The 17,583-nt window shown below is 41.8% G+C and overlaps 1 protein-coding gene across 3 annotated transcripts; it reads right to left on the reverse strand.

The window, feature by feature from the left end:
• Positions 1-640: 640 nt before the first annotated feature.
• On the reverse strand, positions 641-10,510 carry si:ch211-14k19.8 (mucin-5AC). 3 transcript variants are annotated; one of them, XM_047578169.1, is made up of 11 exons: positions 10,136-10,503; positions 9,337-9,711; positions 7,155-8,984; positions 6,987-7,075; positions 6,810-6,868; positions 6,025-6,188; positions 4,557-4,722; positions 4,281-4,472; positions 2,189-2,410; positions 928-1,087; positions 641-814 (listed from the first exon to the last, which is right to left on the reverse strand). In XM_047578169.1, exons 1-11 carry the CDS (start codon positions 10,176-10,178, stop codon positions 740-742), a joined length of 3,375 nt encoding a protein of 1,124 aa, XP_047434125.1. In that variant the 5' UTR covers positions 10,179-10,503; the 3' UTR covers positions 641-739. The 3 variants fall into 3 exon arrangements, 2 of the variants coding, with proteins under 2 accessions (XP_047434125.1, XP_047434126.1); XR_007112286.1 differs by lacking the exon at positions 641-814 and adding an exon at positions 1,685-1,903 and having other exon boundaries at positions 941-1,087; positions 10,136-10,510; XM_047578170.1 differs by lacking the exons at positions 641-814; positions 928-1,087 and adding an exon at positions 1,688-1,841 and having other exon boundaries at positions 10,136-10,510.
• Between the last annotated feature and the right edge of the window lie 7,073 nt (positions 10,511-17,583).

The following is a 17,583-nucleotide window of genomic DNA, read 5'->3' on the forward strand; positions in this document are numbered from 1 at the left end:
GAATCTTGTCCATCGGTGAGTTACGGTAATTCAGATACCACAAGGTTTTTTTTTTTTTAATCCGTGAGTGGATGTTTGAGTCTTAAAGGGTTAAATTCACCTTTCAGAATGGATTGAATTGAATGATAATTTGTTTTCTTGTGGACGTAGTCTTGGTAAGATTTATATCTAACAAATCTCATCTCATCTTCTACTGGCTGCTTATCCTCACCAGGGTCGTGGGGGTTGCTGTCATCGGGCGACACCCTTAACGGGGCTAACACATAGACGAGTCACCAGTCATTCACATTCACACTCACACACCTAGGGTCAATTTAGAGTCACCAGTTGCCTAACAAGCATGTTCTCCGAGAAAACCCACGCAGACACAGGGAGAACATGCAAACTCCATCCAGAAAGACCTGAGGCGGACTTGAACCAGGACCTTCTAGCTGGGGGGCATCAGTGCCGCCTTTATCGAACAAATAATGACATTTACAGTTACATTTTTTACCTCTGTGCAGCTCTTTGCTCCAACCGAGGTTGTTTTTAAAAGTGCTTTAGAAATAAACTTTGACTTGACTTGACATACATGCCAGACATTTAGATTCAGCCTCTGAACAATTTTATAAAATGTATACAAATTTATACACGTGCACACTATCCTTTTACATTTTATTCACAAAAAAATGTAGCTTTTACAATGCAAACATAAACTTCAAATACCAGTGTCAGAACAATTTAGATTCTTGTGTGTGTGTTAAGCTGTCCAGCTCTTCCCCAGGTCCACCAGCTCCATTCCTTCACAGTAGGACCGTGGTCGTGACACCCTGACCTAGTTTCACAAGGGGGACAAAGCATCGTTACGTAAGGAAACCAGATACACTTTTTTTCCCCCCTTCTCCACCAAACTCTCTCTCTCTCGCACACACATAATCAAACACTCACTGTGGGCGTCCTGTGGGAGGCCAGCTGCTGCAGAAGTGGGAATGGAGTCCAGTGAATGGGTTCCACTGGCCAGCTGCAGACGGAAAGGTCACTGGCCTTACCTGAGTCCAACACACCGTCCCCCATACTCATCTCACTTCCCCTCCAACCGTACTGGGAGCTAGAGGGAGTACAGAGAGTGAAGGGATTATTACAGACACACACACATTATCTTTATATGGTTTGTGCAAAAGAGTATAAAAGGATATAAAGTGTTGCTGTCAAGGTAATTTAAAGAGGGAAATCCCAGGTTGATGGGAAAGATTAGGTAATAAATGTGCTTTTATAAATACGGACCATAAATCCTACTTTTGAAAGTAAATTCTATATTTCTTAACTTATCTTTACTGTGCTTATACGTCCCAATGTGAAGCTACTTGTGTATAAAACTAAAAGAAACCTCTTAACCACTTAGATCTAAGGAGCATTTTAATTTCTTTCAGCTTATTGTCTTTGTTTATAACTTTAATGTTTAGATTTCAACTTAAACTGATTTGGTATGGTTAGATGAACGACGGAGTCTGAAAAGCTGGAACAAATTCACTCATTCGAGTGTTTTTCTATGTTAACATATTGATTCATTTGGTTAATATTAAGCTATTTAAATCCATGCATTCCTTGGACTGATATCAGTAAAAATGTGTTACAAAAAGTTAGATCTGTTTTGTGGTTTGGTTTCTTCAAAGCGGTCACATTTTTAGGCTTTGATAATAACTACCTTTTTTTCTTCAACCAGTTTCATGAAGTCAGCTGGAGTTTTTCCCAACCGTCCTGAAGGAGTTCCCACATGTGCCGAGCACTTGTTGGCTGCTTTCATCTCACTCTGCCGTAACAACCTGTTCCAAAACTATTTCGCTTGGGGTGACCGTGTAAAGCTGTTTCGAAAGGATATTGTGGATTGGTACGTTTCCAGCGGTTCAAGCATTTTTGCTCAGCTCTGTGCAGAATGAGGAAGGAGGCAAATAGCTTTTTACAGCACTCCATTTCATATGCAGTCCATTTCCTGTTTCCCAACAACAGCTTACTGGTGGAAATCAGACTATGTCCTGTCTCTAAAGCGTGCACTGCATTTTGGTATTGATCCTCTGTATCACGTAACTGTGTGTGTGTGCTCAATGTGGAAATCTCTGGGCACACGGCTTCATTATCACCAAACACATGGACCTAATCTTTCTGTCACTGTCAAACGTCCAGAAAGTTCATGTGCAATGTGTGCGTTCACCTGTGGGGATAGATTGTGTTGACGCGCGTCCCGTGGCTGGGGCAGGTGGAGGCCAGTGACAGCGTGTCGTCGTGGTAACAGCAGGGGCGGTCGAGCGCCCGCAGATGCAGCAACTCATCGGAGCGTGTGAAGGCAGGATTATCCAGCGAGTCGGCTGAACCGGCCCATGAGCGCAACCAGAAGCGACCCGACAGCTCATCGAAGTGGTTGAACCTGCGGTAGCTGCACACGCACGCAAACGAAGCATGGATAAATAGTCAGAGGGTGCAATGTTCATTACACTGCAATGTGATCCGGGTTAAAGCTAATAAACTTAATAAATGATCCAATAAACTTTCAATAATCAGGACGACAAATCGGAGGATGGCCCACAAAGAATATTATCCAACCAATTTTTGCTAAATGGCAGTATTAGGTGTTACACAAGCCACAGTTATTTCTCCTTAAAAGTTACTGATGAAGCCACAGAGAGCAACCTCTGGTAAAGGACAAAGAACTCCTAAGATAAGAGAAGGGGCGGAGCTGACCCCAGAGCTGCCATGGGTGACATCATGTTTCATGAACGAACTCACTATGTCTCGCAGTGACAGATGACCACTGTGCACACATTTATTTATTTATTTTCTCAGCGCAACCAATGTCAATTCACATGTAATATCCTGTCTGGATAACTTCTAATTTCGGTCCTATTAATAATAATCTGAGATATTGTGGTTTATCAGTGCGATGCACCAACTTTAATAGTGAAGTCAAACCCTCATGTCTGGAGTCTGGAGCTCCTGGTTTATAAATATTCAGCTGTTATGGACTCAATTTCCAAAATATTAAACATAAAAAGTTGTATACTGTATACTGTTGTATATTTTCCAAAAATATGCCTGAACGGACAAATTATGTAGAGGAATTGACTTGTTGTGCTCACACTTCTCTTAACTTCTCTCTAAATTGCTTATTCTACTTCAAAAACTGATGGCACACCCCTTATTTATAGGAGTTTCTCTTAACCCAGCCAGCTACTCTTCAATTTTGTGAATGCAGGTCCTAATCTCTGGAGTCCAACGCTCCCTTTCCTTCCTTTAACGAGGCTCTCTGGATTTAAGGCATCACTTCCTGTCTAAACCTTGTCTGTCTGTGTGTACACATCCAATATTAGAATTTAATCGAGGCAGAAGGACAGATCCCCAGCGTCTTTCTTTCTTGACGACAAACACAAAAATGCTGGCTGGCGCAGCTTTAAGAAGCTGAATCCAAATGGCTGCACTTCAACACAATAGCCGAGGACCAAATCCAAAATCCATGAGGTTTCCAGATTTCTCCACTTGGAAGAATACACGTAATTTATGACAATGTGAATGCAACAAGAAAATTGCAAGCCTGCCACTGAAAAATTTTCACATGTACATGAGAAGTGAAGAGATATGCAGCCAGACTCTGACACCTAGTGGAGATTATCGGATGTGCTTACATCTCAGTTCCTTTTTCTCTTCTTCAGTCACTTCTTTGCCGTGACTGCCAGCTCATTCATTTTCATATGCAAAGTTCAAGGAGTTACTCACCATAGACTGTCACTAAATACACCGACCAAGCATAACATTATGACCACCTTCCTAGTATTGTGTAGGTCTCCGTTGTGGCTCCAAATTAGTTGTGACTCATCAGAGAATGGACATGGGTCTAACGAGGGTGTGTCTGGCAACAGGATGTTGTTAGTGGGGGGGGTGTCTGGGTCCTGTGGGTTGAGGGGGGGGCCTCTGTGGTGGATCATCCCACTACTTGATCAGTTTGGGATCTAGTGAATTTGGAGGCCATGTCAACACCTTGTGCTGTTCTTCATCTTTTTTTTCCCTTTTGAGTTGTTCCTAAACTGCTTCTGTGTCATCCTGCTGGGGACGGCTGCTGCCATCCATCAAGGAGTGTCATTGCTGTGGGGTGGGGGTGTCTGGTCTGGTCTAGGTGGGTTTCCCAGCAGAACTTTATATTGTCAAAAGATGTTCAGTGTTGTTTACTCCTCTTGTCCTGTCAATGGTGTCAATGTTGTGGCTGATCGGTGTACGCTCCTAGTATTTGCGCATATCACCGAGTGGGTGCGTACCTGCTGCGAGTCTGGTCCACTTTGGCCTGGATCAGCATGGCTCGGTAGCGGCGCACCGCCACAAAGGCCAAAACGCCAATGACCGTCACCATGACGATCAAGATGGCAAGACACGCGCCCACGAGCCGCGCTCGAGTCATCCTCACGTCACACCTCTGACCCATGTACCAGAAGTCGTCGCCTACAAGGCAGCTAACACAGAAAACGAAAAAGTCACTCACACGCACAAAACCTTCCCACGATGATGGTGAGAAACACTTCCCTACAGGCTCTTACCGGCACACTGGAAGTTGTCCTGGATGGTGTGTGCAGATGCCGTGGTGGTGGCAGTAGTCAAAGCGGCAGACAGAGGAACAGCTATAGTTTGCAGTGACAGGCTGGGGCACACATTTGTAGCCTGAGGGACACTGCAGTAACCAGTGACACACATCGCCCTGCAGGCCTGGAGGGAAGACAAGTTTAGGAATGAGGCTGTTCTTTGTTTTTTAAGAAATCTCATGAGAAAATGAAAAACACTGCAGTGTTTTAAACTGCGTTCAAGGCCTTTTCATACTGACTGTAGGACATAAAGGAAAAGTACTGATCATGAAACATTATGCAGCAATGTGACTTATCCAGTACTTATTTCAATGTGTCATTATCCCAGAGGTATTAATGTTCAAAGTGAGTTATACTCATGTATTTGGTTGAGGTAGAGCTACTCTTAACACACGAGTTTATAGTCTGGTCTGTAAAAGACGGATCCCAGTGACTGCTTGACTTGAAACAAAAATCCAAATATCAAAATGATTAAAAATGAAAAAGAATAAATAGAATTTTGTACCTCAACCACTAAATTGTGTCGACAGTAGCTGTTTAACCCCTGGAGAGCAGTGAAAATCATCTAAGCAGATTTCAAAACATTATTTGGACAAATTGGACAAACTATATGGGGACGTGTGTTTGCTTGTGTTGTAGGTCTAGCTTTGGAGCCCTCTTAAAATGTATGTGATGTGTCAAGTAATGCTACATGGAAAAGGTTATGGCATTGTCTCTTGAAATGTAGTTTGTTAGAAATAGAAAAAAGAACTATTTTTACAAATTGAATAAAAAGAATAATCATGTAAAGCACCAGTTTCTCAGTTCCTACATATTTGACTTTGTAGCTGGCGAAGAAATGACTGAGAATAAATTATAATGGTTTATCTGATCATGGCGCAGTAATGTGTCGCTCTGGACAGAAATGTGTCTCAACGCCATTTTTTTTAATGTAAAAACAATATGGGGTTACTTATTTACCTCGCAGACGATGGGGCGGGTGTGTCATGAAATAAAATATGTTTATGCTTATAAAATCTATTTAAGGTTTATGGATCCTTTGATGCACTGAAATCAAGTCTCTGTCTGCAGGGTCAAAATTAACCACAGTTCCAGTGGAAGCAGCAAAAGTGAAAGTGAATAAGACGCCTTACATACCACAGTAACAAAGTTTAGCCAGGTGCAATAATCAGATTAGACCGAGAGTTTAATCGAGTCACTTTAATTGAGTTATGTTGTTAACATGAGACTGCCTGAAACTGGGTTAATTAAATAAGGAGGACAAAAATTCACTGGCAGGTAAGTGAAACCACTGTCGCTGAACGCCAACCCAACAACATTTTACATGCTTTGATACTTTTCATAGAGTCGATTGTAGAGAGATTACAATGCATGAAAGGAAATGTACACAGGGACCAATGTGAAGCAAAAGTCGGTGGAGTCTCACCTCCGAGTGTGATGTTGGTGATCTTGGATGATCTGAATGTCCTCCCCTCGCGGACGGCCTGAGCTAGGCCTGTTCGCTCCAGCAGCGATGTGGGTCCTGACGTGGTGAGCCACGGCAGAGCCCTGCTGGTTTTAAACTCCACCAGACTCTGCACTGCATGGCCACTGGATCAGCGGCAGAAGAGCAGGTTAAATCTTCTGTAGCTCACTTTACACAACAACCTAGACCACCCTTAGTTAACATTTTAATCCAATCATATTCAGGGCTTTGAAAAATAAATACCTGACGATCTAGTTTCACAACACTGCCCTGAAGGTATTCCACCTCTCCATCCACGATCTATTACTGCGTATCCTCTAGAGCAGGGCTATTCAACTACAAATTCAGACTGAAAACTGAGATCTTTTCATTTTCAGTCAAAAATTGGCAAATAAATACAGTTACATTACTAGTGCTGTTTATTCATCACTTTCTTTCATCATCAGTACTTTTTCAGACATCATGTGTCCATGAATATGAAGCAACACTTGTACATCTGTACTCAGTTTTATGCCTATCCATCAATCCATTTTGACGACAAGATATTGTTACTCATACTGGTCATGATGTTTTTCATTAACGCCTTTTCATCCTGAAGAAGAGTCTTTTAGGGATCTGGAACTAATTTTTTGGAAAACTGAATGGTTGCCTCTGCAGCTAGAGTGAATCCACTACTACGGGGTAATTGCAGCCTAGAGAGATACTGTGTGTCGTCTTTTTTCCTCAATTTGCCGACATCACCTCACCTGCTCCAGACTCCCAGCAGCCTCCTGAACCCCGGAGCCTTCTGTAAGTACGGCTCCACCTGAAAACATGAAGAGAGGAGTGTCTAAAGGTGCGAAAACAGAAGCCTAAAAGATACGGGTGATCATTCATTTCTGCCATGCGACTGCGTGTATTCGTGTTTGTGTACCATCCCTCACCCAGGCTGTGGTGTCTTCTTCTAGTCCGGCAGCAAAAGTCGATCTGGACTCTTCTACGACGATCTGCAGCAGCAGCTCAATCGACTCCACTGGACAGAAGAAGCAAATGAGTACATTAGAAGAGGCCTGGACGCCTGACTTGGATACTTCACTACAAATAGTCAGTACCTCTGATGGCGGCAGGCCGGTCTGGCACAATGTAGAACGTGGGGCTCTTTGTGGAGCTCCAAGTGGAGGTTATAACCGAAGGCGTCAAATGCTCCTTGTGGCTGGGATGTAGGGTCGTCTCGGGTAGGGTTCCACTTGTGGGAGTGCGTGTGGTCGTGCTGCTAGGAGACCACTGCCGGTCTTCAGATTTTACAGTTGTAAGCGGAAACACAGAAGTATGCGTAGTAGCAGTAGTACTAATAATGGTGTGTGCCTGTGTGTGTGTAGGAGATATCTTAGTGGAGGTCTGCAGAGGCTGTTGCGTCTGAGGTGTGCGCATCGTTCGTAAAGATGCAAGTGTGGTTTTGTGATCCACAGTGCCTGTTTGCATGGTGGGCTGAGTGGTAGAGGAGGCTGAAATGGTGCTGTGTGACCTATCAGGAGACGGAGTGTGTGTTTGGAGCATGGACAAAGGCGTAGATGACTCCATAGATGAGTCCGACGGCAGGGTAGGAACAGAAGTTGGCGAATCTGCAGATGAGCTGCTGTTGTGTGGCATTGTGTGAGTGGGACGATGCAGTGTTGACGTTTCTCCGGTGGCTCCTGCGACGGATGGGTTCTGGACGACATCTCTTGTCGTCAGAGCTGCTCCAGGTGTGGAAACAGAACCGGTGAACCCTGGCGTTTGCTCGTCGGGCCGGGAGGAGACGACGTTGGTAGTGATGTCCTCGCTAATGAAATGTGCCTGTGTGCTCTCTGTTGAAGTTTGTTTGTCTTTGTCGCTTGTCCGTGTGAGCGTGGAGGACATGCGTGGCGAGTGTGTGGCGCTCTCTGTGCTTTGAGGAGATGCTGTCTGACTGTGTGACGTGGAAGTCAGAGTCTGAAGAGTAGAAACATCTGAAGCACCAGATTCAAATGAGTCACTGTGACTTAAGTTTGGATGAACTGTACCAACAGCAGTGTTGAGCTCTGTGATGTGGGTGGTAGATGAATGAGTCCTGGTGGAGCCCTGTGATGATGATGATGATGATGATGATGATGATGATGATGGTGATGATGATGAAGTGGGTTCGGTGTCAGTTTCTCCGCTGCTTGAGTCGTGCTGTGGAGATTTGGTGGATGCTTTCGCAGGGTTAAAGGTGGTGGCAGAAGTCAGATCAGAGTTGAGTGCGTCTGTGCTTCTCTGGCTCCTCCACATGTGTTTACGTCCAGGTGTCCCACTGGCAGCTCCACCACGTGGGATCAGGACGGTGTCACTCTCCCACGTTGTCCGGGAAGGTAGCTCAGTGAGAAGCAGAGTACCTGAGCTGGACGCACTTTGGTCGGTTTGTGTGGTTGCATGTTCGTCTCTGGGCTTTGGGGCTCTGGGTTTTGACGTATATTTTGACATATATTTTTGTATGTCTGGTGTATCTGTCAGAAAAATCTGAGCTGTCTCAGTGCTTGTGTTCGTCGTGTCTGTGCTCGGAGCACGCTGAAAATATGGGTGTGTTCCTTCTCTGGCAGTCACTGGTATATCTGTGAGGTGAGCCGCTGCAGATGCATCCGCTCCATTGTTTGGTTTTTCCTCAGGAAGCGGGAGAGTTTCCCTATCAGTTCCACCAGCGACAGGGAGTCCCTGCTGGGGTGTGGTGGGGTGCAGCAGGCCCTGGACCTGAGAGAAGGAGGCACTAGACACGGACTGAGGCTCCAGACCTCCGTAGAGGTGACCTCTGCCCCCATCTGTGCCTCTAACCAGCTCTTGGCCAACAGGGGCAGTGCTTGTAAAGCTGGTTCCTGTCTGGGACCAATGAGCGAGGTCTGGATCGTGCGTTGCTTGGGCCTCCGAGGAATTCCTCTCATCTTCCTGGACTGGACGACCAGGAACAAACACAAAAACAGAGAGAGACAGGGTGAGGACAGACCGAGTGGAAACTACAACAACATAACATCGCTCTGCCTCGCAGTATACAGAGAGGGTGATAAGAACTTTCCGAGCGACAGATTTACCGCACACTTTGAACAACCCATTTCACAGCATGTGGCCTTAATAACATACAGAACCTCTACCACGAACAAAAAATACTTTTCACACTCTAAAAAAAGTCAGCTCCAAATGTTATTACAACTATTAGATCAAACTCGTGATGTGGCTAATTGCAGGCAAGTGGACCACACTGACTCAATAAATTAAACCCAGGATAATTGAGGAAGAATTTCTCACCAGAATACGCAAGCCGGACCGCCTTTGAGGAGTATCCTGCTCCAGTCCAAATGATAACAGCGTTGTTTCTGTCACAGTAAGAGAGCAGAGCCGTCTGCCCGCTCTTCAAAACCCGACTTTCCTTGTCCCGGACACAGCGCACAGATATGCTCGATCCACTTTCTAGCCATGCCAACTTTAAAAGTACTGTCCTCCCCTGAGGAATATGTATCATCCAAGTGCAAACTGAAGGTGCCGAGGTCTGTTGGCTCACTGGGCCGAGTGTGTTGGCATCAGTAAACAGTCCAGGCAGGGTGAGACTAATGTGACCAGCAGGCTCTTGGTCCAGGCTGACATTTCCACCACAGAGCTGGTGCGACAAGGCCAATGTTGTATCTAAGTAGAGAGAGACAAGATGCTGCTAACAAAGGGTATTGCAATCTTTAATGTCCCTATGTTGAGAAGTAAAGATTAGTTAAACATCTACGGGCACAAGTTGAGGGAAGTTCATCCCAGAGTATATTTCCATTTTCATTAAACAGAATTGAAGTTTTTTTTGTGTGTGGAATAAATGGAACAAAGAAAAACTAAGCAAAACACAAAACAAATCTGATGGACATGGACTTAATTTTATGAGTCAGATCATTCTTATGTTGTTTCTCAGCTCTTTTAGCTCTAGGGCTGAGTAGTCAGGATGTGGCATCCAGGTTGCCACAACATTTACAACCAACTTTAGATGACAGGTTTCTGGTAAGATAATGAAAGAAAAAACGTGGACAGAAAGTACAATGTTTGAGTAAAGACTACACACTACACTTGCCTGTTGTGATGATGAAATGCAACAGAAAGACGTGGAGACGCATTTCCGACGCTCAGACATTTCACTGTCAGACACCTTATTCATCCCAAATCCATACAGATTTCTCAGATTCCAGTGTCCGCACGCTGCAACGAGGACGAGCAAACTGCGCAGAGCGAAATGATGTCCCGTTTTCCTGCGGACAGTCCCAGCGAGCAAAAGCGCACAGGCGTCACAAACTTTCCTCCTCCATCATTTCCTTGTAACGGAAACCGCCGCGCTGTCACCTAAATTAGACACACGTGTGCCAGACAGCGTGTTTTCTAACGTAAGACGAGCGGAGAGAGGCTGGTGGGGAAGCTTTAAGCCTCCAGGGCCGTTGCGCGCCGAGGTTTCCGAAGATGAGAAGAAGGAATCCGGCGGTTCGCTGCGGGAGCTGCTGTTTTTTACGCAAGGCATAAACCGAGTACAGGAAACCTTTACCACAGGAGGCAGGGAGACATGAGAGGGCCAGTTCATTAGTGCTTTCACACTTCACACCCCACTGGGAGTGATGGAAACCAGCAAACACACCGAGCAGGAAGGCCTCAGTCGTGCGCTGCTTCCATTTGCCCAGTATTTAAGACCAGTAAGCCTATAAATCACACAAAATGATGCCCTGTAATATAGTCTACCAAGATTAATACTATTACTACTACAGTATTTATTGTTAAACACTGTAGGGTCATGTAAAGTAAGGTATGCCATGATTTATAAGGTTGATAGCTGTACAGCGTCTTGAACACATCTGTTTTAAATCTTTATATATTTATATAAGGTCACCACTCTGCAGCAGGATATAAAAGCACGGCTTATATGGGAAGAGTTTCTTTTTCGGTTTACATGTGTGTTAACTGAAAATAACTGGCAAATTTTGACACTAAAACAGTGTCATTAACCAACCAGGCATAACATTATGACCACTGACAGGAGAAGTAAATAACACTGACCGTCTTGTCACAATTCAATGTTCTGCTGGGGGAGTGTGGGTGTTACTGGCAATGACACCGGTCCATGGCAGCAGCCATCCACAGCAGGATGCAGCCTGACACAGACAGACACACACACACAGAATGGCTCAGGAACAATTAACAATTAATTGCTCAAAAACTGATCCAGGGATGAGGGACGGTCCACAGAGGCCCCCTCCCCTCAACCCATAGGACCCAAAGGCCCCCATTAACAACATCCTGTCCCCAGGCACCACAGGACACCCTCAGACGAGCCATGTCCACTTTCTGATGAGTCACAACTGGAGGCCTACTCAATATTAGGTCATAATGTTATGCCTGATCTGTGTATTAAACATCCTTACACTCATTCTGTCCTTCTCTGGGGTATTTAAACCTTGTCAGATTATTTTAAATGTTTAGTTTTGAGTTGGCACCCTTGACCAAATGTCAACATTATCCATTATCCTAAGTGTACATGATGATCTCCTCAAATGCAGCAAGCATGCAAGCAGCAAAATTAGCACAGTGTGTCCACTTGATGCATTTAAGTCACCTATTCATTGTCTTTTAGCTCTGTTTTTGGTCTCCACCAGCCCCCGGATGAAACATCCACATCGTTAGCCACTACATAAAATAGTTGTAGATGTTTAAATACTGACAGAAAACAAGTCATTTTCCACTAAAACAATAACTGGACATCCCCAGTGACCTTTTCAAAAGTATTCTCTGATTACAACAATGTGTTGGACATAAGTATTCTGAACATATTTTTATTTTTAAAATATGTGTTCTATCATTTTTATGTCTGCTGTTCCAGCATTTGGAAGTTTGCTGCATCAGAAACGGTGATTGTAAAGCAGCATAAATCAGATAATAGTTTCACCTCTCTCTCTCTCTCTCTCTGGCCTACCTAGAAAAGGTAAGACTCACATATAACCTCCTGAGACCCTGTGTCCTCATATGGGGAAGTTGTTTATTTTATTTTTCTTTAATTTAATCTAATTTATTTTATCTTTCTTGTGTCTTTTATGACTGTTTTCTTTTATGTGCAACAAAGTTACAAAGTAATTTCCCTTATGGATCATTAAAATCTGTCTAAGTCTAAGTTTTATTGGTTTTATTGCAACTTATTCTGCTTCATTTACACTCAACGTCATCATTAGTGGACGCTTTAGTCTGCCATCTAGTGGTAGCAAAAGTTAAAACTTATTTATTTATGCTTTTTAACGTTTCTAGTTTGATGTGACAGCAAATTTAACAAATTAGCATTTTTTGCTAATTACTAAGTACTTGTTTGAGGACTTTTGGACTTCATTGTTTACAGTTCTGTCTTTGCACAACCATGTCCAGGTAGTAAAATTAACAGTTTTATATTTTGTCACACACTGGTAACTTCTTTATGACATAAATAATGCAATATGAATTCTGAGGTCCTACTAACCCCAAATTAAAAATGAAATAAATTAAAAATGAATACCAAATAAAAGCACAGGTCTCAGCTTCATATATATTATTGAAAACATGTAAGTATTTCAGAGAGACTATTTACGTAGACGAGTGCAGACATGTAATTCAGACATGCAATTACTCAAACTCAACCAACGAATGCATATTTCTTGTCTGGATGATTGTGGTTTGTATTACCAAATGTTGTATTTACAGAACAAAAAGACACCAAGACCTTGTTTTAGCCACAAATAAGAATATTCACACATCTATTTTACTGCTACGTGTGTGCAGACAGGTTGAACACCTTCAATCCTGTCACATTTTCATTTTAATGTAATATTTTGCAATGTTTTAAAATTACTACGTGTTAAGGGGCTGCTGCTTACAATTATGTTTATTGGATTGAGCTACGTGGAGTGGGCATAGTGTTGTTATAAGGAGAAATTGGTTGTTGGTTCATGCAATAACATGACACATACAGAACATTGTATTGTCACAAGATGGTAAATGTTATTCGATTCGCCTGTCAGTGGTCATAATGTTGCTGTTGATCTGTATTCAGTATTCATGATACTTGGAGCCTTTAACAAATACCATTTCCCAAAGTTGCCAACAGACCAATTAATTAACTCTTAATAGTGTAAGAGTTAATAAGTCGGTCCATTTATTTTTTACTACAATGAGACTTGAAGGTCCGTCACTCTTGCCTCCACAAAAACTATTTCCCTGGCAAACTTTTCTGGGCATGTAGCATATTGTTGGAAAACTTGACCCACTAACAATACACTGTAAAAAAAAAAAAAAAAAAAAAAAAAACGTAAAATAACGGAAAATTACTTTCTCGTAAAAATACAGCTATTTCCCATAATTAAAATACAGCTTGTACCTGTATTTGTATTTTTTAAATTTTTTTTTTTTGCCGTATTTTCAAGTTGTTCTAACGTTTAATTAGAAACATTTTTACATTTTAAAACAATTAAATCACCTAGAAATATGGTAAATGTTGTATTACGAACAATAATGCTTAAATTTACAGAAATGTGCTGTTATTAATCGGTTTTAATGACATAATTTTATGGGAAGAGATTGTATAATAATTTATATTTGATGTAATACAACAGTATATGACAAAAAAAAGGGGTTCAATCTTTCAAAACACGTCAAAAAACTTGCAAAATTAGATATTTGGTTAGATTGCAAGAATTTATAATAATAATATAATATAATATATAATAATAATGCTTAAAGTTACAGAAATGTGCTCTTATTAGTTGTTTTAATGGCATTATTTTATTTAAAAAGGCTGTAGGCTATATTAGATTAGATGTAATATAACAGTATACAACAATAATTTGATCTTTTCAAAACATGAGAACATGACAAAAAATGAGACCAAGCTGAACAAGAACAGCTACAATTTCCCATTCTCCTTATTTTTATTCAACTGCAGCAGGTAGTCATTATTAAAGCAATATTCAAAAATCTGTTCAATTAAAATGACTGGTTCTGAAACAAAAACAAAACCAAAACAAAATTCAACTGAACTGGTAATGAAAGAAAAAAGTAAAAAAATAAATAAATAAAAAGAAAAAAAAATTGTTGAGTTACCAATTTACATACAAGTCACCATACATACAACTAGTAAATGAGCTGCAGTGCACTGTGGGAGTTCAGTGTTTTTTGGTTGATGTTACAACCATGAGTGTGGTGTGGCATTCAGTTGTTGTGTAACTCTCGCTCGTTCACTGATGAGTGACTAGTTGCCGCTATTCTGAGGCTGTTAGTTAGCGTGAAAAAGTGAACGGCTTTGATCAGCATCCTTGCTCCGCACCGCTCGCTGCAGAGAGCTGCAACAGAGAAACGAAAGAGCCGCATGCGGCTCCGGAGCCGCTGGTTGCCGACCCCTGCTCTATAGAGTTGTCGAGGTGTGGTGTCCATACTTGAACTACTTGTTGATCGCAATGAAGTTGCAGTTTCTGAGCAGTAACCACCTGAAGAGAAGACAGAAAACATTAGCTGTTATTAAATAATAACAGCTAATAACAGTTTAAGAGGCAGGACCAGGATAAAGGTGCAAGAAGATCCAGCTTTTTCCAACACCACAGCAGTCACACGAGTCCCCCTATAGACAGCACTGTTGCTTTTGGACAGACAAGCTTGCAAGATCTCAACATAACACACTACAAAGAAAATACACACCAGACTGACTATACATGGGAACTAAATGAACAACATATTGTTGTTGGGGGAACTATTGCTACTGCTGGATACAAAAGTCATTTTTGTTCTGTACATTGTGATAAAGTATCCTGTGTTCATCCCATAATCCCATCCCATCATTAGTTGTGTGTCATTTGGTACCGAATCAGAATCTAGAGAAGATAGACCCAACTGATGATACTGATTTATAAGCACACTGTCAATTCACTGCTGCTGGTTGTACTATATTACACTAAGTTACACGTAGATTATGTTATTTTTCAGCCCATCTAACCCAAAAGAGTAATTGTGTGCAACAGATGCATGTACTCACCAGAGAGGGGCATCTGGTCAGACTGTGTTACTGGACTTGTACTGGTACTGGCTCTGCTCAACTGTTGGTTGCTCTGGCTGCTTGGAGAACTGTCTAAGACATGTTGTTGGCCTTACTAAAGGACAGATAGTAGTAATATTTAAACACAGACATCACATAGCTCATTCTGGGTATATTATTACCTAACATAATTATATCCTCAGTAGCCATTGATATATTTTAAACTGTTCCTTTCTCAATATAATGCAGTACACCATGACTAAGACCCACTATGAAATCAATGATGAACAAGGTGTAGTGTATAGTCATCGCCTTTTCCAAAACATCAACAAAAATGTAGAGACGATTCTTTGAAGTTGTCAGGCCGAGACTCAAAGCAGGACTCAGAATGCAGAGATGACAAAAGGCTTTATTTGGATTCTTCAGAGATCCCTCACAGAGTGACAAACAAAATGGCTACAAAAAACCTAGACGTTAATCTGACTACTGAAAACAAAAAACTCTCCAGAAGGAGGAAAACTCAAATCAAAGAAACAACTCAAAAAAAAAAAAAAAAACCACAAAACACTCCGAATGGAGGAAAACCTCAGGACTATGGATCTAAACTAAGAAAAGACTTAACAAACAAAAACTCTCTCTTCGAGAGGATTCACAGGCTTACTTGAAAACTTCTTTGGTTGAAGACATGAAACAAGGCACGAGAACAGGTTGAGTACGATAACACTCTGGCACAAGACAAGGGGAACACAGACTACTTAAACACATGGAGAGAAATAGGGGACAGGTGGACACAATCAGGAATCAGGGAAGACAATCAGACTGGTGACACATGAGGAAGGGCAAGTGACCTGAAACGAGAGGAGAGTTACTTTTCAAAATAAAACAGGACATGACAGGACAAAACAACCCCAAGACAAGACACCCTCACCACAGTGTGACAGAAGTATAATTCATAGTAGAACTGCTGTATTGGTCTGGATTGATTAGTACAGGTGGACCTAATAAGTAGATTTTGACTATGCACATTTTTTTAATGTGAAAGTTTATTCTGTACAAATTGAAACACATACTTGTCTTTTTGAGCAGTGACAGACGTTTCCTGGCTTCAACTGGTCTGAGGAAAAAAAGGAGGTGACTCTCCTGCAGGTAGCTCAGGTCCTCAACTCCTAAACATTGCAGATGCTCCAGCAAAGGCTCAGGATCTCTCAGTTTGGGCACTGATTTGATGAAAGACAGAAGCGGACTCTCTGCATCCATGACTACGAGGACTAGAAGGGATGAAAAATACTGTTACTGTCAGATTTTAATCTTTCAAACTCGAGATGACTCGGAGTCAACAATGCTATGCTTAAGTGAAATTACTCTTGTCCCACAAAGCTTGTACACATGCAAATGGTAATAATCTAGTTTCTGCTCAGGCTTCCAACATTTCATGCTTGTTTCACTTCATACAATGCAAATGCTGGCACATAGGACACGTTATGAGGTGTAACAAAGTATAAGTGCTGGTCCTGCATCACAAGCATGAGCTCAATCTGTCTGAATTCAAGTGCCTCACCTTGGTTAAACACAGAAAGACCCTTTTTGTACTGAGTGCCTTACTACTGCATCTCAGTAGCTGCTCAACATTGGGTTCTTTGACTAAGGTTTCTCCTACTGTGGAGCACACTGCTTCACTGTACAGTTCAGCATGGAAAGGAGTGGAGTTCTTAACCACCAGTTTATGCCATGAAATCAACTCTCACCACTTATCTGCAGAGAGAGAGAAAAAAAAGATAAATCATGAAATTTGCCAAAATCAAAATAAATGCTATTGGTTGTGAAAAAGTCGACCTAAACCGTGTTAGCAGATCTCCCCTCAATAAACTAGAAGATGATCGTTAGCTTATCCTTTACATATTTTTCAGTATTGTTTTGAATTCCATGTTGACCACTGACTAGTGTTGCACCAAAATTAAAATTTGAAAAACCTTGAAAAAGGCAGAGTAGGTCGCTCCTCCTATATTTGTGAGAGGCAAGAGGAAGATGAAAATATTAGTTTTAAGAAAGAGTAACTAGTTGAAATAAACCTTTACCAAATCTCAGTATCATATATAAAACATTTGTTCTCTCTTCTTTGGAATAAAACCCACTTAAAATGGCTTATTAGCGACACCTGCAAGTGGAGGAGTAGGAGCAGTCTGTGCGGAAAGAAGACTTTAACATTTTGACACATTATATCAAATCCAGCTTCCTATTCTAGCCAGAAATCATGCCATTTCAAGTCACACATTCAAGGTTATTGCCAAAAAACTAGTGAAAATATAGAAGAGGGTTGATAATCGATTATTGTTCATTGTTGCAGCTCTAAACAAATGTTGTTCCTCTTTCTCTCCGCCTGTGTCAGTCAGTTCACAAAAGTAAATGTAATGACTCCCTGTTAAGTGCTAAGCTAATGTTAGTGTAAATAAAATAAAAAGTGTGTAGTCTGGCTGACTACTAACACTCATAGATAC

Source organism: Mugil cephalus, chromosome 2 (assembly GCF_022458985.1).
Source record: "Mugil cephalus isolate CIBA_MC_2020 chromosome 2, CIBA_Mcephalus_1.1, whole genome shotgun sequence".
Taxonomy (NCBI): Eukaryota; Metazoa; Chordata; class Actinopteri; order Mugiliformes; family Mugilidae; genus Mugil; species Mugil cephalus.